This window comes from Medicago truncatula, chromosome 4 (assembly GCF_003473485.1).
Source record: "Medicago truncatula cultivar Jemalong A17 chromosome 4, MtrunA17r5.0-ANR, whole genome shotgun sequence".
NCBI classification, from domain to species: domain Eukaryota; kingdom Viridiplantae; phylum Streptophyta; class Magnoliopsida; order Fabales; family Fabaceae; genus Medicago; species Medicago truncatula.
This window is the reverse complement of record NC_053045.1, coordinates 62,256,163-62,280,385: the sequence shown is the minus strand read 5'-3', so window position 1 is coordinate 62,280,385 and position 24,223 is coordinate 62,256,163. Positions and strand designations below refer to the sequence as shown.

Sequence of the window (24,223 nt, the reverse complement as noted above, 5' to 3'; positions counted from 1 at the left end):
GTTAGTTTGAGGTGTCTGTGACCAATTCATATTTGTCTTAAGAGCAATTTTCTACATGTTTTAACCGTCATCATAAGTGGTCAAATATGTATTTATATGTGGAACAGAGACGTGTAAGGAGAGCTATGAATTTGAGACAACGTACTCTAAGTTAGTTGAAAATTGACAGAATTAGGGGAAATTTGGATTTGAAGGGTTTATTTTTGAAAGATTTTAGGTTAAAATTCAAAAATAGGAAATGAAGGAGCAATGTACATATATTTGTATAGAATCCAAACAGAGATAAAATAGGAAAATCGTAAGAAACACTTGAAAATCGTAAGAAGCGCAGAAAGCTCGAGGGCGATGAGAAATTCTCTTAACTAGTTGTCCAACCCAATTCCACTGTTGGTTATAGACAAGACGAGATACAAACTAACTCAATTCAATGTTTTTTTTTTTTTACAGCAAATATTAATATTATTAAATGGAAGATGCAACTTTATATATATTTTTTTTTTTGGGCAATGCAACTTTATACATGGATATATATAGATAGAGACCGGAAAATATGAATTTATAGAGACCGTTTGCTGATCGGTATAGAGGGACACTATAATCCCCGTGCGTTTAACTCAGTTGATAGGGATATTGCATATTATATGCAGGGGTTGGAGTTCGAACCCCGGATATCTCACTTCTCCACGGTTAAATTGTGAGAGTTCTAGCCACTAGACTACTTGACCAAAAAAAAAATTAGAGGGATCTCGTGTTTGACGCTCCAAAGAGATAGGATAAAATAAACCGTTTTCCTATCATATTCTGACTTATCTTTATAATTTTTATCCTCATTATATGTTGGATTATAAATTATCCTCATAGTTCTCGTGAGCGTAATTCAATTGATAAAAACAATGTATAATATATGCAATGTTTGAAGTTTGAACCCCAAACACCCAAGAAAAAATAAACTATCCTCACAGCATTACAAATTCATTCTTTTTTTTTTTTTTAATTTTAAAGAAATTCATTCCCTATTTATATTATGCCGTTTTTAAAATGTTGTCCTTCCTTACTTATTTTTAATTAATTAAATACTTTCTTTAATTAATTACAAGAGTAATTTTCTCAATTAATTTTATTAAAATAATGATATCATATTTGTTATCATGTCCATATATTATAGTTTGTCTCTATCCAACTCTCTATATCCTATCATAGCCATTAAACGGGATATAAGAAAGAAAAAAGACTGCAAAAATGCCAGTCGCCAAATTTTCCGTGATGTTTAAATTTCTGCAGCGAGAATTAAACTCAAGGCTGAAATACATACAAAAAAAAAATTAAATACAATTTTGACTCCCATATTTTGTAAAATATAAAATTTTAGTCTCATTTTGTAAATTCAATTCAGTAGAGGTGGAAAATTCTAAAAATTGTGAAAGAGAGAACAAAATCTCAATTTAGAAATAGAGGGGCTAAAACTTTTAACTTTTGCAAATAGAAAGAACAAAAATACATTTAAGCCTGAAAAAAAAATGGTATTTACTCAGCGGCTAGACTAGAAAAAGTAGTATGGAATTAATATATAATATTTGAATGTATGAATACTATATCTATAGTGTGTCGGAATGTGCTGCCAAACATTTCTCGAATCCAGAGTAAAGCTACATCTCAATTGCCACAACAAAACACCAGTGGAACTCATAGGTTTGGTTTCTATCTGTTGAAACAGTGTTAAAATGTGCTGATAAACATTTATCTATACAGTATATTCAATTTGAGATAAATCAACAAGGGTAGCTCACCGCTTCATAATCTTTTTGTAGGTGTTATTTGGAAGGGTGATTCAACTCAATTATTCTTTTGCCACAAGTAAATAACAGTTCGAGAAACAAAGGCCAATATTTATTGGAAATAAAAATATCATGACAAGTCATTTGAGTTAGAAAGACACGCACCACCTCAACATCAAAAAACAATTCCAGAAATATCTGGTCAACCATGAAATCCCCAAGGCTGGTTTCGCCTTGAAAGGGTTATTATTATAAAAAGGCGAATACAAAAAAAATGTTGAACCAACAATTTCAAAAGAAACCAACCGATATATCTGAATATCGTCATTGTCAAATATAATACAGATCGCGCTATCTTGCAATTAACCCGTCAGCGCTGATGCTCCAGAGATAATCTCAATCAATTCAGTGGTAATTGATGCTTGACGAGTTCTGTCACAAAATGAACAAAGAGACTAGTCAGTGAAATCATAGGTTCGCAGAGAATCTGAGATACTGATGCAATTATACAGGATGGACCAGAACAAAAAAATCGTCTCAATGTTGAATGTATAATACATGCATCTACAAGAGAAAGAAAAAGATACCTATTATAAGTGAGGGTCAGACGATCAAGCATATCCCCAGCATTCCTGCTAGAGCTGTCCATGGCAGACATCCTTGCTCCTTGCTCACTGCAGGCATTCTCCAACACCGCATTGAACATGACCTATATACAACAGTAGAGTATAGAACAATAAGTATAATTTGAAAGAGGGGCATCACCTTCAAACGTCAAAAGTTCTCAATTTAAACACTGACTCAAGTACAACATTTCAAATCAAAAAGCAGCAAAAGGAAATAGAAAGAGTACAAATCAATAAGCACAATATTCAAGGTTGATGTAGTACAATATTCTTGTTAACACAAAAGAATCAGGAACAAGGTTGGGCGCAGACAAGATGGGCCTTTTGATGTTATGGTATGTCCAAATAAACCTGCGGAGTTGGGAATGTAATGGAGGAGGCAGAGGTGTAAGTCTTGGACTCTTGAGGAAGGAGGGGGACTTTTGGTAAGGGAGCAGAGGTGTAGAGCTTGTAGTTTGTTATTTGTCAAGCTTTACCATTATAAACTTGAGAGGTCACTACTTTGTGGATGTTGGAGTAGTATTCTCACAACACTGCAGTATAAGAGGTGTTTAACTGATAATCAATACCAGTGATGTGTTTCTTTTCTTCTCTTACCGCGTGATACTAATACTATTGCCATCATCAAGCCCTCACATAATTAAATGGTCAGTATCTTCCTTATAAAGTTTCTAAGCAAAAAGTATTAAAAAGCAAGTATAAAAGAAACGAAAAAGGAAAACATGTAGCAATTGTGAACTGCTGAACAGAGTTACATCAACAGAGATGAGAAAATATGAACGACAATTGAGGCATTTGAGAGACCTGGGATCTGGCTCCCAAATTACAGAACAAAACCCCTTATCACTTCACTCATATTATATGCACCCTCTAATTTCCTCTCTCTAACTAGTTAACGTCTAATACACAGTTGTAAGTTCCAGTTACTGAATGTTGTTTTATACAAACTGATTCAATCCCCAATTAGGTATCACAGAGTACTTGTAGTATATAATTTCAATGCACCACTTTATAGCTTATATGTGAGTATATATGAACTGTATGGAATGCGGTGAAAACTGAAAAATCAATCAACAAGTATCTGATCACCCTTCTCATGATACTTTCTCTCTGGTCTCCTTCCTATACTTTGACCTCTTCCTAGTAACCAAAAGGTCACAACAAATCATGTATCTGCAATTTCTAACTACACATTTTCAAAACCACTAGGGAACATGTCCTTGAATGCTCTGAGAGAAAGTTCATTTGCTCACACAAACCTTGGAAAGTAAAATGATATCAAAACTGCTCTAGAATGTTCTTGGCAGAAGTTGTGCCATCCATGAAATGATAATCATTTTAATGCAAGGCCAAAATAAACTTGTTACAAAGTCAATAGGAAGCGGAAAGTTGTGTGGAGGTATAGATATGGAATTATTTCTATATAGCCAGGTAGGGGCTAGGTTAGGGGAAAGTGAGAAAATTTGGTATGAAGTATTTGTGTAGAGAGCAGCTTAGTTATCTGTGTTCATAGTTGATTATGTGCTTCTGTAAGGAGAATTGCTCTATTGTTCATAAACTTTATCAAATATGTTCTCTTAATTTGATCCCTGATATGGATTTCACCCCTGTCCCAGATAACATTTTTTATTCTAGGTTTCGTAGTCTCTGTTCTATCGGAATGTTATAAATGCAAAAAATTCAAAATCAATTTTCCTTGCACTGACATATTTTGAATTTGATTCTGAAGTCCTACGTACGGCAATTAGATTAATTCAAATTGATGCAATGGGTAAAAACAAGCAGTGCACAACAAAGTTTGTCAGGAAGTATTGAAGATTGTACTCACACAAGAGAACTGGAACTCGGTCAGATTCTGAAGAATTTCTGATTTTGTGTCACCCCCTTCAATCTCATACGAATCCAGTTCACCGAGACTTCCTCCAGCTTCAGCCTCTCTTTCAACAATCTACGTGAAAATTGCATTACATCACATCATTGAAACAGGCAAAAAGCACAATATCAAAGCCTGATATTGCGAAATAAGTTTTCATGGCTTTCTTCATATAAAGCAACATCAAACGTGAAACTTGACAATATTTCATGTCAGGGGACCTGAACAAAATTTCATTACAATAGGCAATATTAAAAATTGTTTAATAGATGAAAGTACCTCAGGGGATAGTATAGTTGACACCGTTGGTAGAAATTGTACAACGGATTGAAATCTGTTGAAAACAATCCTCAGTGCATCATACTCCACGTTTTTTAGAATGTCATCAGCCAAGACAGAAACCTGAAAATACAACAATTAAAATTAAACAATGGGGATATACACGGTGCAAGACTGTAAAATAAAGATGTAAAATGTATATGTGGCAGAGACGATTATTGATTTGCAATAGTCAAAAAACCCACATTGAATGTTTAAATAGCTTATTTTGGGGGAAAATGCTTTCTTTGGCAGCTTTTAGGAGAGCTTTTGAAAACAAAGTTATTTTCCTTACAAAAGCTGAACCAGAAATGCTAAGTTTCAATATTCAACAACAAAAAGGCTTTAATGTCACTGGGTTGGGTTCCCTTGCCAGCATTAAGCAACCACCACATTATATTCAGTCAGAAAACAATATTGCTGTAAACCAGTTAGAGCAACGTTCATATTTTCAATATTCCTTAAAACAAACTAATTCAGGACCACTTGTAAACTTCGTTTTCTAGATATATGTAAAACACAAGGTTTCAGAAAACAATTTTGCTAAAAAACCATTAAGAGCAATGTCCATATTTTTCAATATTGCTTAAAACAATTTAATTTAGGATTAAACTTGTTTTCTAGATATATGTAAAACATAAGGTTCAAGACACAACATACTAACCTGAGTATAATTCAGAGGATTCTTTTGTATCTCAGTTAAGCTGAGTGCAATGTCTTTCTTTGAGTCACGAATCAACTGAGCCTTAGCCTTCTCTCCCAATATGACATACTTTGTCTCTTTATCAGGTCCTATAGTAGCAAATAGGTTTGGAACCGTTACCATTACCAGATTTTATCTTAATATTTCAACGTTACAAATTTAGCATCAGTTTCGTTATCTTATAAACAATTTAGCCAAATGAAAACAGTATTTCACATTGCAAAGGTTCTAAATTTTGTCGGGGATAAAGTTACATTATGATCCTTGAAATTGCTGACAATTGTGGGCAAATACAACTGATGCAAATGTGGATGTGGACATCCAAAACACTTATTGCAGCCATCACAATACACACACAACAAAGAGCAAAACTTACCAGAATTCAACTTGCTCAAGGCCCTGCTTATCTTGACAGACGTTGAGTTGATTCCACCACAAAGACCTTTGTCTGAAGAAACGGTAATTACAACATTCTTCTTGACATCAACGCCTAAAAGAATATAAACAGAACCACAATGAGCAATGACAGGAAACAGAAAACTCACATTCACATACAATTAGCACACACAATGTGGACAATTCCTATTCGTCAAAAACCAAAGGGTGAAGTGCTATGTAGCACCCACACTTATGGTGAAATGTGTGTTCAGTGTTGTTGGACACAACATTCATCGGTGTTCGATACCGACATGTGTGATTACAATCAATTAATTCATTTTTTAACAAATTTTTACTAGTGTCAACGTGTTCATGTCAGTGCTTCATTGGTGAAGGGTCCATTCAGTTATTGTTTTCAGTCTCCAATTATTACACAATCATACAATTCAGAAAAATGCTAAAATTAAAACAAATTGTAACAAAAAAAAAGAGAGAATAAAATATGAAATAACGCACTTGTAGCATCGCCGAGAAGGGCCGTAAATGGCTGCCACAAACCACGTGAATTTTCAGCCCTAGTTTGAACAGCACGTAGCTTAGACGCAGCAACCATCTTCATAGCCTTAGTAATTTTCTGAATATTCTTCACACTCTTCATCCGATTTCTCACTGCACAAACAATTACACAGATCCATAACACAATCAAAATTTAATCATTTCTAACCTAATTCATCATAAATCTAACAAAAGAATAAAAAAAAAATGAAAAGAATAATAATTAGGGAAATGATAATAAAATGAAAGTACCAATTTGAGTTGAAATAGAACGCGCTCCTCCAATAGAAGATTGATCTCTGTAATAGAAATGAAATGAAGAGGTTAATTGAAAAGGATTAAAGAGAAAATTGTGTGATTAGAGAGGGTGAGAGAGAACGAACAAGGGAGAGATGAGAGAAGATCGGAGAGTGGTGTTGATTGGTGGTTGGGAAGACATGAGAGGAGCCAAACGCTTCCCTTCGCGTCGGAGTGCAGCAGCCATCGCCATCGATTTGAGATTCTTTCGTTGATCGCTGAGAGAGAGAGGAACCCTAGCTTTTTAATACAGTTCTGTTTTTATTGTTGTTGTTAGTAGTGAAATGAACGAATATGAATGTCGCTTAACTCTTCAATGAGAAAGGACACACTATGTTCTCGTGTTGTCACAAACTTACACATTTCTCTATTTTTTTTTTTTAAGGTTAATGGTGTTTTACCCCTGTAATATAGGTCATTTTTTGTTTTCCTGTCTGTAAAATTATTATTTTTTATTTACCCCCTATAATTCAGAATTTTTCGTTTTTTTATGACCTATTAGGGGGGTATTCCAAAAAAATATATTTTACAGGGTAAATCAAAAAAAATATTTTACTGGGGGAAAAATAAAAAATGACCTATATTACAGGGGGTAAAGCACCATTAACCCTTTTTTTTATTGACTAAATTTTTTTTTAAAATCTAGAAGTACTAACTCAAGTGGCAAAATGCCGAAATTATTAGATCGGATGTCATGACCGACGTTCGAACCCCGGTACCTCCACTTGTGTGTGTGAGTTTATAATGACTTTGTCATTTCGTCTGTCTACCAAAACAAAACAAAGAAAAAATTAAAAATTAATGAATAAGTTCTTAAAATAAATATTTGTTTATAATAGTGATGAGACGATAATTTTTTCCTTTTGATGTTTTGGGACTTTACTATATTTCAAAATATTTGATGTTTTAGTATATAGTAAATTACACTCCCCTTCTTTCAAAGATGTTTGAGTTACACTCTCCTCCCCTTTTATGTTAAAATATACACTCCCATCCCTTGAAAAGAAAAATTTACACTCCCCTCCCCTATAAGATTAGGTGTGAGCATTAGGGTTAAAACAATAAAATTATGCAATAGGGTTTAGGTTAAAATTAGGGCTTAGGGGTTAACTTTAATATATAAGAAGATTAGGTGAGAGCATTAGGGTTGTTCATGAAAATATGAGATTAGGTGTGAGCATTAGGGTTAAAACAGTAAAATTATGCAATAGGATTTAGGTTTAAATTAGGGCTTACATGTTAACTTTAATATATAAGAAGATTAGGTGTGAGCATTAGGGTTGTTCATGAAAATAGGATATTAGGTGTGAGCATTAGGGTTAAAACAGTAAAATTATGCAATAGGGTTTAGGTTAAATTTAGAGCTTAGGTGTTAACTTTAATATATAAGAAGATTACGTGAGAGCATTAGGGTTGTTCATGAAAATAGGATATTAGGTGTGAACATTAGGGTTAAAACAGTAAAATTATGCAATAGGGTTTAGGTTAAATTTAGAGCTTAGGTGTTAACTTTAATATATAAGAAGATTACGTGAGAGCATTAGGGTTTTTCATGAAAGTAGGAGATTAGGTGTGAGCATTAGGGTTAAAACAGTAAAATTATGCAATAATGTTAAATTTAGAGCTTAGGTGTTAACTTTAATATATATAAGAAGATAAGAAGATTAGGTGTGAGCATTAGGGTTGTTCATGAAATGAAAATAGGATATTAGGTGTGAGCATTAGGGTTAAAACAGTAAAATTATGCAATAGGGTTTAGGTTAAATTTAGAGCTTAGGTGTTAACTTTAATATATAAGAAGATAAGAAGATTATGTGTGAGCATTGGGGTTGTTCATGAAATGAAAATAGGATATTAGGTGTGAGTATTAGAGTTAAAACAGTAAAATTATGCAATAGGGTTTAGGTTAAAATTAGGGCTTACATGTTAACTTTAATATATAAGAAGATTATGCAATAGGGTTTAGGTTAAATTTAGAGCTTAGGTGTTAACTTTAATATATAAGAAGATAAGAAGATTAGGTGTGAGCATTAGGGATGTTCATGAAATGAAAATAGGATATTAGGTGTGAGCATTAGGGTTAAAACAGTAAAATTATGCAATAGGGTTTAGGTTAAATTTAGAGCTTAGGTGTTAACTTTAATATATAAGAAGATTACATGATAGCATTAGGGTTTTTCATGAAAATAGGAGATTAGGTGTGAGCATTAGGGTTAAAACAGTAAAATTATGCAATAGAGTTTAGGTTAAAATTAGGGCTTACATGTTAACTTTAATATATAAGAAGATAGGAAGATGTTTATGTAAAGTAAAATAAAATTATGTTCTTAATTATATTTTATTTTTTTGGAATGGAATGACCGTTAACAAGTCTCGCTATACTTAACTTAATCGCATACTTATAAATGTTAACCTGTCTCACTATACTTAACCTATTTTTAACCTAATTTTTCACTCCACACCTTTGCATTTATTGTTTATCTAAAGTAAAATAAAATTATGTTCCTAATTATATGCTATTTTTTTAAAACGCTATACTTAACTTAATCTTTTACTTATAAATGTTAACCTGTCTCGCTATACTTAACCTAATTTTTCACTCCATACTTTTGCATTTAATGTTTATCTAAAGTAAAACAAAAATATGTTCCTAACTCTTACTTATAAATGTTAATCCGTCTTGCTATACTTAACCTAATTTTTCCCTCCACACTTTTGCATTTAATGTTTATCTAAAGTAAAATAAAATTATGTTTCTAACTTTTACTTATAAATGCTAATCCGTCTCGTTATACATAACATAATTTTAACCTAATTTTCCCTCCACACTTTTGAATTATTTGTTTATCTAAAGTAAAATAAAATATTGTTCCTAATTATATGCTATTTTTTTAAAAAGGAATAACCGTTAACTCATCTCGCTATACATAACTTATTCCCTTACTTATAAACGTTAACCCGTCTCGATATACTTAACCTAATTTTTCACTCCACACTTTTGCATTTAATGTTTATCTAAAGTATAATAAAATTATGTTCATAACTCTTACTTATAAATGTTAACCCGTCTTGCTATACTTAACCTAGTTTTAACCTAATTTTTCCCTCCACACTTTTGCATTTAATGTTTATCTAAAGTAAAATAAAATTATGTTCCTAACTATAACTTATAAATGTTAATCTCTCTCGTTATTTTTAACATAATTTTAACCTTATTTGTTCCCCCACACTTTTGCATTTAATGTTTATCTAAAGTAAAATAAAATTATGTTCCTAATTATATGCTATTTTTTTAAAAAGGAATAACCGTTAACCCGTCTCGCTGTACTTAACTTAATCTCTTACTTATAAATGTTAACTCGTCTTGCCATGCTTAACCTAATTTTTCCCTCCAACTTTTGCATGTAATGTTTATCTAAAGTAAAATAAAATTATGTTCCTAACTCTTACTTATGAATGTTAACCCGTCTCGTTATAATTAACATAATTTTAACCTTATTTTTTCCTCCACACTTTTGCATTTAATGTTTATGTAAAGTAAAATAAAATTATGTTCCTAATTATATGCTACATTTTTTAAAAAGGAATAACCGGTAATCTGTCTCGCTAGAGCTGTCAAAACGGGCCGGCCCGTTTAACCCGAATAAATATAGGGCTTGGGCTTAAAATATTGAGCCCGAATTTTAATAGGGCTTTTTAGCCCGGCCCTTAAAAGTCCGGTACCCGTTAGGGCTAGCCCGAATGGGCTGCGGGTAGCCCGTTAGCCCGCATAACAAAAAAAAATTCTATAAATTATATATATTTTTCAAATAATTATTTACTTAGTTGATTATCAAAGTAAAAAACAAAAGTGAAAATTCAATGAATTAACACAAATATAAATGTAATATAAAATTATATTTATTCATTTCGTTATTTATAGTTTTAAAGATCGAATATATAAATATCTATAACCATAACATATCTAATTTATTTAAAATCATGTTCCTTGTCGTTTTAGTTTACGACGTTTGTACGAAAATGTTTACAATTTACTTTTGTGCTAGACATTATTTAAACATATTAAAAATATTATTTATAAAAAAATTATAGCAGTGTTTTATAGTACTTTTTAAAATAAAAAAAATATAATTTTTAATACGGGCCGACCCGTTTAGCCCGCGGCCCGTGTAGGGCCGGGCTCGGGTAGTATATTTCAAGCCCGTTTTGTCAACCGGGCTTTTTGGCCCGGCCCGCTAAAGCCCGAAGCCCGCCAGGGCCGGCCCGTTTAGGGCCGGGCCGTCCGTTTTGACAGCTCTACGTCTCGCTATACTTAACTTAATCTCTTGCTTATAAATGTTAACATGTCTCGCTATACTTAACCTAATTTTTCACTCCACACTTTTGCATTTAATCTTTATCTAAAGTAAAATAAAATTATGTTCCTAACTCTTACTTATAAATGTTAACCCGTCTTGTTATACTTAACCTAATTTTAACCTAATTTTTCCCTCCACACTTTTGCATTTAATGTTTATCTAAATTAAAATAAAATTATGTTCCTAACTCTTACTTATAAATGTTAATCCGTCTCGTTATACTTAACATAATTTTAACCTAATTTTTCCCTTCACACTTTTGAATTATTTGTTTATCTAAAGTAAAATAAAATAATGTTCCTAATTATATGCTATTTTTTTAAAAGGAATAACCGTTAAAAAATTATTGAATAAGTTTTTAAAATAAATATTTGTTTATAATAGTGATGAGACGATAATTTTTTCCTTTTGATGTTTTGGGACTTTACTATATTTCAAAATATTTGATGTTTTAGTATAGAGTACATTACACCCCCCTCCTCTCAAAGATGTTTGAGTTACATTTTCCTCCCCTTTTATGTTAAAATATACAATTCCCTCCCTTGAAAAGAAAAATTTACACTCCCCTCCCCTATAAGATACTTGAATTACAACCCCCTCCCTTAATAATTAAATATGGACTACACTTTAATCTTTTTTAACATAAATAAATATTTGTATAATATATATTAATTTTGAATCTCCATTTATAAAATATAAATTTGTTTCTTTATAATCTAAATGTCAATAACAATTAAATTTAAATATTTTGTTATTAATTTTATAATTTAGAGTATAAAATTCACTTTTAAATAACCATACTTAATCGAATTTAATAATTTTTCACATATTTTAATTTTGTTTTGGGTTGTTTCATATTTTATAATAGGGTTTAAAACTATATGGTAATGAAATTGTGAATATAAAATAGAGAAAGATATATATTCAAAATTTGATTATATTAAAATGAACCCGCAATGCTATTTTTCTGTGTTAGATTATTTGTTTGTTAGATTATTAGAAATAAAAAAAATAAAAAATTGAGGGACTAAAGCGTAGATTTTAACATGAAAGGGGAGGAGAATGTAATTCAAGCTTCTCTCAAGGGAGGGGAATGAAATATTTTCTAATATGTTTTGAATAAGAGGGGAGGGAAGTGTATATTTTACATAAGAGGGGAAGGGAGTGTAATTTACACTTTAATATATTTAATATTTCTTCCGTTTTAAAATGAGTGTCGTTTTAATCAATTGCATACAAATTAAGGAATGAAATGAAATAGTCATTAAACATAATACTTTTACCAAATTGCCCAAGAAAAAGACAAACTTAAAATTGTATTGAAAATTATGCGAGAGAAAAGTTGGAGTATTTATTGAGGGTAAAGTTGAGAGAAAAAAATTAAAGTTGTATTAAAAATCTAAATTGACATTCATTTTAAAACAATTTTTTTTAACTTGTGTCACTTATTATAAAACGGAAGGAGTATTTTTTTCAAATTTATCCTTGTTGAAAAACACATCATAAAACTGTTTTATTAGGTAAAAATTACTCGGTATATCAAAATCATTAGTTTTTTTTTTTTGACATAATCAAAATACTAGTTATAGAGTTGACATGAAATATATACGGTCATTCCTTAAAAAAAAAAAAAAAAGAAATATACGGTCATACATTAGAAAAGGGCTAAATTATATTTTCGATTCTTTAAGTTATTTTTTAAGTTTTATTTCGTCTTTAAATCTTTTCTTAATATTTTTTTTTAAACGTAGGCAGATATAGCAAAGAATAAACAAATCTTTTATATTTTTTTTAAAGAATGATAAATTAATTCATATGATTAATATATTTTTAATTTTAAAAATTTTATAGCAACGTAAATTAAATTTGAAGAACTCGTATAAATCTCTTAAAAATCTTCATCCAATAAAGTTTTTGAGCTCCTCAAATTATGAGTATTTTGGATTTTGATGAAGAACAAACTACCAGAAAAGTTCCCCCCTTTCATTTTCCACCAAATCCCTCCTATCTCTTCTCTTTCAAACTCGTAAATAAGGTCTTAAATTTTGTAGGTTCCCTATTAATCCCTTAAGTTGTTTACATTGCATATTTTGCTCTCTTACATTATAAGACAATTCTCTCCTTTAAGTAACAAATGTTAAATACCCTAATCATCTCTTTTATTGTCTAATTTATAAAGGACGAAAGTGTCTCAAAGTTAGTAATTCAAGAGACCAAAGTATCTAACTAGTATGAAAAGAAAAAATAATGAGTAAACCATCAAATTAATCTATGTCGTTGTAAGTCATTCTCAAATTAGTCATTGACTCAATTAATATTTTAAACTAGTATATGTCTTTGTCCAAAGTTTCTCAATTAGGTCCCTCGTCATGTGACAAAAACATAATGACCTGGATCTTATTGAGAAAGTTTCGACAAAGACATAGACTAGTTTGAAATATTAACAGAGTATAAGACTAATTTGAAAATGACTTACAAAAATAAAGACCAATTTGATAGTTTAGTAAAAATAATAATATAAAAGGGAAAGTGTCTAGCATATGTAATTTAAATGAACAAAGTAAAAAGAAAAAAAGTTAATGGACCAAAATAAAACCTACGGATCTTGGATTTAAATCTAGTCTAGAACATACAAGTGTTAAGAGAGAACTTTATCATCCATTGCGATCCCAAGTGACTCAAAAGGTTAGTACTCCACAATCGTGCATCATGGATGTACAATTTATACCAAAAAACAAGCATTCAATTGTTCATGCCTTATGTAATTTTACGTCCAACATTTGATAATATTCACAACAAAAAAATAAAATCTCATTTTTTTGGATGAGTTAAGTCATGACGACTCGTCAAAACTGAACACCAAGACTCAAAAAATGCTAACAAATAAAATTGCTTACTAATGAAACTCTTGCGCTAGCAGCAGGAACCAACTTCGGTTAGAAAAAAAAAATTAAATTTATCAGTTCAACTAATCAAACATACATATAACTCTCAAGAAATATTGATAACATAGTGGGGCACCTGCCCCCACATGGGTGGTTTCAAGGTCCGGTAAGCCCGGATTCTGATTCAAATTTTTTGCAATTCCTTTTGTAAATCCCTCTGAATTTATTATATAAACTCTTATAAATTGGGCAATTTTTTTAGATTTTTTATTATTTGCTTGCAATTTTTTTATGTAAACCCTATAGATGTGTTGCAATTTTTTTTTGCCCATACTTTATAATAATCTTGGCTCTGCCACTGTGCCCCCACACTCCCATAACTAAGGCAAAGAGACGTTTACTCTCTAAAGTATTAAGTTAATAATTTCTTTATCTATATAAATAAATTGGACTATAAAAATGTTATTTCATTGGTGTCGTTAGAAAATATAAGAATATATTGTTGATATTTTTTTTTTTGGAGAAGCTAAGCAAACTATATTATAAAACCAACACAAGCTCCTCTAGCACAAAGTGTGCCAAAAGAAGTTAAAGAATCCAAAAAATACAATGAGACAATTCACAAGTTATAACAAAGTAGCCAAGAAAAATAAAATTACGTTACAACATGAAAACATAACAAAAGACTTAACCTCCAAATCGAATACTCAAAATAAAAAACAGCGTAATAAGATTTAAACTACCAACATGTTTGGAGCTTAACCTTTTTCAATAAAGATAGAAACTGTTTCAATTTATTATGAAAATGCCTCATATTGCGATCCTTTCAAATAGTAAAAAGAGCTTCAATCCAAATAATATTAAAAGTCAAACGAGAGTTGTTGGTGAAACCTTCGAGATCTCCAAACTGAAGAAAATGCTTAAATAAAAACTTTGAAGAGTCGTTGAGATGAAAAAAAAAGAAAGATATTGTAAATATGATGTGTGTGTACACACAACAGAAATGTAACAATATGTCCTTTAAAAAATATATGTAACAATACACACACCGATCTTTCTTTTTGCTTATAAAAGATACGTGAAAAAATTGAGTCTTCCCTTTTCAATTGGACTTCTCCTGGCTAGGAGCAAACTCTAATGCAGACTACTTTTCTCACACCACTCCTCCTCATGACCTTCTCCCTTTGATCAGGATCGACGCCATGGGAACCTTGTTTCCAAGAGCTTAAGTCTTTTTCTTTTCTTTTTCTGTCTTTTCTTTTTTTCCCTTGTTAGCTTTGTAACAAAAAAAAAAGACCAAAGTAGTCTCTTTTTTTTGGTAGTGAGACCTAAGTAGTAAAGTAAATTGGAGAGTGGTAATTTATGGATTAAATTAAGGATTATATTAAAGATCGGCATATTCTTGTTTTTTATTCTAAAGAGAAGATATGTGTGTGTTTGTTTCTTTCACACGTACAAATTAGAGATCATAGCTTTTGAATTAATCATGACTGAAAATGAAATTTGGAATGATATAATAAGGCAGCAAAGTGTCGTTTGGATAAGCATCCAAGTTCCTACATCAATTTAAAGGATTTGTCTGTTAATATTGAACACATGTATATAATTTAGCATGAGAACCAAGAGTCTCCGCTCGTTATTTATATATATAATGTTTATTTATACAAAGAAATAGAAAGGAAGAAACATTGAACCATGGACACACATGCATATATAAGGGGAGAATTGAATTACAAAATGTATATTGAACTAATTATTGAAATTATATTGTTGCTTAATCATCACATAGTGAAGGTGAAGTTTTATTATAATATGGATATGATTTTACTTAATTTCCACTTCCTGATCCAGCATGAGATCCTGCATATGAACCAGCTTCAGAGCCCGCTCTAGAAGACCCTGACCCAGCATGAGACCCTGCATATGAACCGGCTTCAGAACCTGCTTCAGAACCCGCTCCAGAAGACCCTGACCCAGCATGAGAACCTGCATATGAACCGGCTTCAGAACCTGCTCCTGACCCAGCCCCTGACCCTGCACGAGATCCTGCATGGGAGCCGGCTTCAGAACCTGCTCCAGAAGACCCTGATCCCGATCCTGATCCTGAAGTGGAAGCCGAACCAGACCCTGAACCAGACCCTGCACCAGCACCAGAGCCAGCACCACCACCACCACCAAGTCCAAGTCCTAAACCAGCACCCAACCCTATTCCCACACCACCCAAGTCCAACCCAAGGTCCTTTCTTGCTGCTCTACTTTCACATGCAATAACATTCATTGCAACAAGCAAAGAAACAACAGCTAAAATCTTCATTGAAGCCATTGTCACGGATCAAACAATAAAAGGCAAATATATATATCAGCACGTTTGAACTTATCTAAAGCCAATATTGATTTAGAGATTGAAATGTTTTAATTGTAGAGAAGTATGTTGAGATATGCATGCTATTTATAGATGAGATTATGATAGCGCTAATGTACGTCGGCAAGCATGTGTAAAAGCTAGAGGTGTGCATGCGTATGGAAATGGGACAATGTAGGAAGTGGGGGTGTCACTTGTGGCACAAGTCAACTTTTTTCTGGTGGAAATTTTTATAGCAGAAATTAATTTGGATATGTGTACATTATTTGTCGTTATTGAGATGAGTCCATTAGTAACAGTACATGCCACTCACTTCAGCATAATGTATAATACATAGTGGGATATACATGATTTTGATACGTGTAATCCAAATTCAAGAAGAAATGCTATTAAGGATATGTATGTTTATTTGCAGGGCCACTAAAACACGTTAATTCAAGATGTAAAACATATGCTGAGATTTGAGAACGTTATGGAAGAGTTACCAAGCTATTTTGTTAGAAATTTATTTTTATCTGTAATTATTGATCTTCCATTGATTTATAAAACTAAACGTTGGTTAACTCATATGTTAATAACTTAATATATGTCCCGGACTATTTGTGTTTATATTTTGATTATGTAACAGTTGTAACCCTTTTGTAAATAGCAAATTTCCTCTTCACTTTCTTATAAGCATGTTTTTAGATATACATTAAAGAACTTCATGTCATGACATGCATGCTTACTCATCAATGCCCGAGAAAGAATATCCTACATAATTGTCCTTAAGGCGTAACTCAAGTGGTTGAACCAAGACCTTCAAAGTCTTGATTTCGATGACATGACATGTTGAATCCATACCGCCTTTTCATTTGGTTGGTGACAAAGACAAATTTAAATCCGTTCAAAAAGAATCCATATGCACATTATGTGTTTCCAAGTGAATATATACATGGCCTAAAGTAAATTTTCAAGGAGACCTTTATGTTTTAAGTTAAGTTATGTGCTTTAAGTTAAAATATTTAGACTTAAATATGTATTTCATCATTGTAATTAGGGGTCGTTTAAAAATTGGTCCCTGTAATCGTTAATCATGACAATTTACCCTTGCATTGTTTAATCATTTAAAATTTCGTCTCTCTCCCCACTTAATCACTAACATGTCACTAATTTGATGACGTGGCAATCACTGTCATACATGAAATTTCAATTTTACCCTTGGCTTTTCAATTCTTTCTTCAATATTTTATCCTCTTCTTAAGGGCAAAATTGGAATTTCATATGTGGTAGTGATTGTCATGTCATCGAATTAGTGACGTGGCAGTGATTAAGTTGGTCAAAGGACAAAATTTTAAATGATTAATGATTACAAGACTAGCTTTGAAGGATTAGCGAATACAGAGACCAATTTTTAAACGACCCCTAATTGCAAGGATGAAATACATATTTAAACCAAATATTTATTTACCAACATGTGTTGTTTTTGCTTTATAAAATTAATAGCAAATTGAATGCAAGCTTAAAGCACACCAGTAACTATATGTCATGTTTTAAATTTGGTGACAACTAGGGTACCCATGGAAGAATGGTGGGTAATTTACCCCAACCAATGCACATTAGCCACATAAGCACATTTTTAAGCGGTATCCATGAACTATCTTGACCCACCAACAAATTACTCATTTTCATTGGTTGGTGGATAAATTATCCACCATTCTTCAAAGTAATCTAGAAAAAACCTTTAAATTTAGTAAAATCATAGCTATTATAACCACAACACAAATTAGTAAATTAAATTACAGCTCTTCTTCCTCTAAAAAAAAATAAAAATCAGAGCTCTTCTTTGCACATACACGCAACAAACCAAATCTGTTTGACGTTGCAGATTTGGTGCAATCATAACTTTAACTTCTGTTTTAGGAGTTTTTCATTTGTTGCTTTCGGGGTTCTGTCTTCTTCTGCATTTTTATTCTTTTTGTTCTCTTCCAGACTTCTCCGATTTTTTTTTGGTAGATAGATGAAATGACAAAATCATTATAAACTCATACATATAAGTGGAGGTATTGGGGTTCGAACCCCGATCATGGTATCCGACTTAACAATTTCGGTATTTTGTCAGTTGAGCTAGGACTTTTGGATCACTTCTCCAATTTTTATTTGGCATTTACCAGTTTGATTATACTATACAATATATTGGTTTATGATTTTTTTTAAAAATATCAACACTTGATTTTTTCCGTCAATTGATATATCTTATTTTGTTTTATAAAGTAAATTGCTTATTGTAGAGAAGCCAAAACTATATGCAGCAACTAAGCTTTTTATCTGCATGCGGTAATTGTAAAGAAAAGCTTTTATCTGCATGTAATTACAATGGACAAATATAGGCAGCACCAGTGGTGGCGGAGCCAGAAATTTTATATAATCTGAACAAAATAAAACAATGATAAGTTTTATCTACGGACAAAACCGTAGGTAAAGGTGGAAAACATGTTGTGACAGCCATTTGACAATGACAGACGGATTTAGTTACGAAATTTTTTACCATAGTGATGAATTTTGACTGTCAGTAAAAGTGAAATTTGTGATAAATTTCTTGTAGCGATGCAAAGAAAGCAATGGTGGATCTTGATTAATTTTGTTGGGGGTGCCAAAATTGTATGCAATATATATTGAACCGTTTCAACATGTAACAAGAAATTGTTAGCAGAAGAATTAGTTTGTTTCTTTTGAATAGAGTGTGGGGTAACCGATTCAAGTCTCCACAAGGACACTTTTTTGAATAAAATGTTAATTAATTAATGTAAAAAATACAGGAGAAATAATAAAAGTTAGAGACGCCAGCAGTCAAACTAAAGACTTCACGTACCGAGTGAATATATTGGACATTTATGCCCAATATGATATATATCGCACTTAATTAAGTAATACTCTTTTTTATATATCTGAATTCAGCCATGATACATCATTACATTGCCATCATCTACGACTCAAAAAACTAAAGCTATGCCAAATTACAAGTAGATATTGGAAATTTGGAATCATAACAGGAAAAGACTAAAACAAAGGTTGAATTGAAACACAACTGATTTTTATTACTAAAACACACATGATGCATGGCATCAACCATTTTTTTTTTTTTTTGACAAAACATGGCATCAACCATCTAACATGTTCATTATTTAGGTACACACCAGCTACTAATTTATTGCACCAAACAGTCTAAGATTTTCTTTTATTTAAATCAACCGTATTATCTATATATTTGTCAATCAATTCATGCTTTTCCTTAATTAATCACCACCACCTTCACCATAACCAGAGCCCTGCCCATAGCCTCCACCACCTCCCCCACCACCACCACGACCACCACTGCGACTTCTACCACCTGATCCCGAACCAGCCCGAGAGCCTGCATATGAGCCTGCCTCCGACCCTGCCCCAGAACCGGAACCGGAACTAGAAGATGAAGATGATGATGAACTTGAGGAAGAACTAGAACCAGAGCCAGAGCCAGCTCCTGCTCCGGCTCCAGAGCCAGCTCCTGCTCCGGCTCCAGAGCCACTGCCACCTCCAATTCCCAAGCCTACTCCTGCACCAAGTCCAATTCCCAACCCACCGAGGTCCAAACCCAAATCCTTCCTTGCTACTCTGCTTTCTGATTCAATAACTGACATCAAAACGAGCACCGCAAGTAAACAACATGACCAAGGTGCAGCCATTGATTCCTTGTTATTAATTATAATGCCAACTATATAGTACAAGTATAGTATCGAATTGAACAAACTTTAGAGGGTATGTAGTGTATTTGATTTGTTGGCTACTGTGAAGAGGTCTTAAAGGTTTTTGGAGTATTTATAGATGCTGAATTCTATGGTTGATGGCATGGCGTGAAATTAAGTTGTAGAGTATGTATAGTGTTGGTGTGAAAATGCGGAATGATTATTTTAAGTTTGAGGCTAGAAAGTAGAGGAGATCATATTGGCGTGGCATATTTGAATTTGGATGGATAAAAACTTGTGGTTGAAACGCCTTGAACTTGCTCATTGGCATGATTTATGGCATGTGCCAATACAATGCCGACTCATACGATGGCCACTCTACTTAGTGGAGGATGAAAGGTTGTTTATTGTTGACTATGTATGGTATGGTACTACGAAACAGTTGTACAAACACAGACACGACATTAACACTGATTACTGATATATAAAACCACACGTGTCGGTTTTAGAAATTGATATGTGTTGAACATTAATCACGTCTTTAATTAAAAGTGTCGGTGCTACAAAGGTATGGTTTGGTTTTTTTGCTCATTTTCAAATTTAAAAATATATCAGTGATCCTTTGTGTAGACAGCTCATCTCATGGTTATGGTAAGGATTTTGTTAATACACATGAAAGTCTGCTTTTTGCTTGCCTGGTGCCACTGCCAATCTCCTAATTTTTGTATAAGCTTTTTTTGATCAATTGTCTCCAAATTTTTGTATAAGCTAGTAGTGGTATATCATTAACTTTTTGTTGCATGATGATCAATTTGCACCTAGATTACTATATCTGGTGCTCATTCTTATGGAAGGTTCAAGAATGCTTTTATTACCCTATGAGCAGCCCGTCCCTGAGGGGGTGCAAACAGCTCAATAGAGCTGGGCATCCCTCAGTCATGGGCCTCAATTTTTTTTTTAATACCCACTAGTACTACTGTCCTCCATTTTATTTTTTTAATACCCCTAGCCATTTTCTGTCTCCTTGTTTTAGCCTTTTAGGCCTATTAGAATTAGGTCCTCTTGCTTTTGGTGTTAGGTAGGGGTTCCTCATGTATACGGTAGTCATTTTTATCTTTGGGTGTACCGCATATATACGGCACCTTATATTTATCTTTTAAAAAATATAAATAGATCATTGTTTTTTTTAAAAAAATACGTTTTGATTTTATCACTGACCTCTTTTCATTCTCAGAGCCGAGCCTCCGAATTTTTAGGGACGGCCCTGCCTATGAGTGACTTACTCAATGAGGATCAGTGTACAGTTCCGAACTCTTCTGTTAGATTCATTTTATTTATTTTAACAAATGTTAGATTCATTTTATTTATTTTAACAAATGTTAGATTCATTTGTTAATGACCATATTTTAGGGTGATTTCTGTTTGGTATATTTATGTGATCCAAGGGGATCTTGAATAACGGGATAATGTAGAGATCTCTTTTTATTTAGACTCAAGAGTCAAGACCATTGTGGGTGTGAATGACTATGTCATCCAGAGGATATTTGATCAGACCAAGCTCATTTGATAGAGCCATTATACTTTGAAGGTAAATAGATTGAGAGCCTTTGTTGAAGCGAGAGAGACGATCCTAGCGTTACATGATGTGAGTGTGAGTCCCATGCTTGTTTGGAAGTTTGTTCACTGCCAAGTAGAGTGATAACATTCTGATCCATGGATGAGAGAATGACATGAAAAACAAGTTGATCTTGCCTTCTCCAATATTCATAGTCTCCATGAGTTTGGCTGGACATTGAGATTGAGTTGCGGCATCAACAAATTTGAGTTGCGGCATCAACAAATTTGAGCATAAAGACGAGGAGTGCATCGAATTGCACTTCACTTATAGTGAAGTTTTTTTTATAGGCAAATGTTAGTTGTTAGAGAGGAAAAAAAAATGTTAGCCGAATTGATCGAACCATGGACCTCCTTAAACTATTTCAGTGCCCTGACCCTTTAACCACGGCTTTACACCTTTGGTATAGAAAAGTTAGATCCCGTAAATTTTATTGATGGCTAAATGTGGTTCCATTGAAGGAAGGCTATGGTGTGGGAAGGCGGCATTATTAGAAGCAAACAATAGAGTTATAGAAAAACAAAGTTTAGCAACCAAGTTCAGCCAATTGTGGCCATATCTCACAATATATAGACTACACAGCAGATGTAGTTCCGTTTTATTGTACCTACGTCTCACTAGCTTTGTACGTTCGTCCCTTCCCACTTGTCATACAATCCATATAAGATAGGTATATTTGCATCCACAATAAATTGCTTATTATAGAGAAACCAAAACTATATATGCAGTAACAAAACTTTTATCTGCATTGCCATAAAGAAAAGATTTCATCTGCATGTAATTAGAAATGGGAAAAGAATATATAGACTTATATATATAGGTTTCAAATTTCATGTGCAACCAAATGGTATAAATTTGTAACTTAAGTATTATACATGATATTTTTTTTTTGAGGAATATTAATTATACAGTACTTAAAAGTTGGTCTGCATGAAAAAGAAAGCAAACTAGATAAGAACACGGCAATTTTGAGTGGAAATTAATCAATACTTGTATATATATGATATGATATATATCTGAATTCAACCATGGTACAATACAACAGTGCCATCATCTACAACTCAAAAAGTTAAAGCTATGCCAAATTACAAGTAGATATTGGAAATTTTCATAACAAGAAGACTAAAACAAAAGGTTGAAATTGAAACACAACTAATTTTTCTTCACTAAAACACACATGATGCATGGAATCAACCATCTAACGTGTTCATTATTTCATTCACACCAGCTGCTACTTATATTTTCTTTTATTTGTGTCAACCATATTAGTTATTTATATATTAGTCAATTCATGCATTTCCTGAATTAATCACCCCCACCTTCACCATAACCCCCACCATGACCATAACCCTCACCATAACCAGAGCCCTGCCCAGAGCCTCCACCACCTCCTCCACCACCGCCTCCACCACCTCCTCCACCACCACCACGACCACCACCGCGACTTCTACCACCTGATCCCGAACCAGCCCGAGAGCCTGCATATGAGCCTGCTTCCGACCCTGCCCCGGAACCAGACCCAGAACTAGAAGACGAAGAGGACGATGAACTTGAGGAAGAGCTAGAACCAGAACCAGAGCCTGCACCAGCTCCGGCTCCAGAGCCACTGCCACCTCCAATTCCTAAACCAACTCCTGCACCAAGTCCAATTCCCAATCCACCAAGGTCCAAACCCAAATCCTTCCTAGCCACTCTGCTTTCTGATTCAATAATTGACACCAAAACAAGCAGTGCAAGTAAACAACACGACCAAGGTGCAGCCATTAATGTAGCAGCTTGAAGTAGCAAATCAAGCAAAGGTAAACTAAGGATATCGAACAATATAGTATAATATTTATTATATAGAATTGAACAAACTTTAGAGGGTATGCAGTGTATTTGTTGTTGATACTCTGAAGAGGTTTTGAAGTATATTTATAGCCGCTGAATGCTCTAGTTTTGGTGTGAACATGTGGAATGATTATTTTAAGTTTGAGGCTAGAAAGTGGGGGAAATCATATTTGCGTGGCATATTTGGATTTGGATGAACAAAAACTTGTGGTTGAAGCCCCTTGAACATGCACATTCGCATGATTTATGACATGTTCCAATACAATATGTCGACTCATATGATGGCCACTAACCATAGTGGAGGATGAAAGGCTGTTTATTATTGACTATATGCATGATAATATGACATGGTGTTTTTGCTCTTTTTAAAATTTTAATTATATTATTATTATTATTACTGATCCTTTGCGTGGACAGCTCATCTCATGGTTATAGGTGAGGTAGGGATTTTGTCTGTGCACCAGAAAGTCTACTTTTTGTTTTGCCAATAGTGGTGGTGCCACTGTCAGTCTCCTAAGTTTTGTATAAGGTAATAGTGGTATATATATCATTAACTTTTTGTTGCATGGTGACCAATTTGCACTTAGATTACTATATCTAGGTGTTCATTCTTATACAAGGTTCAAGAATGCTATTATATTTACCCTTCTGAGAGTGACTTACTCAGTAGGGGATCATTGATCATTTCTGAACTCTTCTTTTGGATTCATTTGTTAATGATCATATTTTTGGAGTGGCTTCTAAGATAGGATGCTTGAAAATCGTTTGATATTTTAATAGTGATGGTACCACTCTCAGTGAATAGAAATTATGTATTGCTTACTCTCAATTTATAAGGCGATGGCCAATGTCGATTAAACAAAGAATAACGACAATTTTTTTTTTTTTTTTTTGCGTAAATCAGGTATCTCATTCGCTCGCAGCCGCAGAGAGTAATTCCTCGA

The 24,223-nt window shown here is 33.0% G+C and overlaps 4 protein-coding genes across 5 annotated transcripts; all 4 read right to left on the bottom strand.

Moving 5' to 3' along the window:
- Positions 1 to 1,865: 1,865 nt before the first annotated feature.
- On the bottom strand, positions 1,866 to 6,825 carry LOC25494273 (ATP synthase subunit gamma, mitochondrial). The gene is made up of 9 exons (XM_013603108.2): positions 6,612 to 6,825; positions 6,481 to 6,527; positions 6,190 to 6,342; positions 5,672 to 5,785; positions 5,257 to 5,384; positions 4,554 to 4,676; positions 4,230 to 4,349; positions 2,363 to 2,484; positions 1,866 to 2,207 (listed from the first exon to the last, which is right to left on the bottom strand). The coding sequence occupies exons 1-9, from the start codon at positions 6,716 to 6,718 to the stop codon at positions 2,138 to 2,140; spliced, it is 984 nt and encodes a 327-aa protein (XP_013458562.1). The 5' UTR covers positions 6,719 to 6,825; the 3' UTR covers positions 1,866 to 2,137.
- Positions 6,826 to 15,371: 8,546 nt separating this feature from the next.
- LOC25494272 (glycine-rich protein DOT1) lies at positions 15,372 to 16,216 on the bottom strand. Its single transcript, XM_013603107.3, has one exon. The coding sequence runs from the start codon at positions 16,089 to 16,091 to the stop codon at positions 15,597 to 15,599; it is 495 nt and encodes a 164-aa protein (XP_013458561.1). The 5' UTR covers positions 16,092 to 16,216; the 3' UTR covers positions 15,372 to 15,596.
- A 2,875-nt stretch (positions 16,217 to 19,091) lies between these two features.
- LOC25494270 (putative glycine-rich cell wall structural protein 1) lies at positions 19,092 to 23,343 on the bottom strand. Of its 2 annotated transcripts, none has more exons than XM_039833923.1 (2): positions 22,889 to 23,343; positions 19,092 to 19,458 (listed from the first exon to the last, which is right to left on the bottom strand). In XM_039833923.1, exons 1-2 carry the CDS (start codon positions 23,211 to 23,213, stop codon positions 19,406 to 19,408), a joined length of 378 nt encoding a protein of 125 aa, XP_039689857.1. In that variant the 5' UTR covers positions 23,214 to 23,343; the 3' UTR covers positions 19,092 to 19,405. The 2 variants fall into 2 exon arrangements, with proteins under 2 accessions (XP_039689857.1, XP_039689856.1); XM_039833922.1 differs by lacking the exon at positions 19,092 to 19,458 and adding an exon at positions 22,416 to 22,837.
- LOC25494271 (glycine-rich protein 5) lies at positions 19,463 to 20,208 on the bottom strand (the record flags this gene model as incomplete). Its single annotated transcript, XM_013603106.3, has 1 exon — positions 19,463 to 20,208. A coding segment is annotated over exon 1 (372 nt), but the record flags the coding sequence as incomplete, so codon positions are not given.
- Positions 23,344 to 24,223: the final 880 nt, after the last annotated feature.

Coding starts and splice junctions, on each gene's coding strand:
- LOC25494270 (XM_039833922.1), bottom strand. CDS start 23,213: ATGGCTGCACCTTGGTCGTGTTGTTTACTTGCACTGCTTGTTTTGGTG. Junction 22,838..22,888: donor ATCAGGTGGTAGAAGTCGCG/GTGGTGGTCGTG, acceptor GTGGTGGAGGAG/GTGGTGGAGGCTCTGGGCAG.
- LOC25494272 (XM_013603107.3), bottom strand. CDS start 16,091: ATGGCTTCAATGAAGATTTTAGCTGTTGTTTCTTTGCTTGTTGCAATG.
- LOC25494273 (XM_013603108.2), bottom strand. CDS start 6,718: ATGGCGATGGCTGCTGCACTCCGACGCGAAGGGAAGCGTTTGGCTCCT. Junction 6,528..6,611: donor TCTTCTCTCATCTCTCCCTT/GTTCGTTCTCTC, acceptor TTTCTATTACAG/AGATCAATCTTCTATTGGAG. Junction 2,485..4,229: donor CCGAGTTCCAGTTCTCTTGT/GTGAGTACAATC, acceptor TGTTGTATATAG/GTCATGTTCAATGCGGTGTT.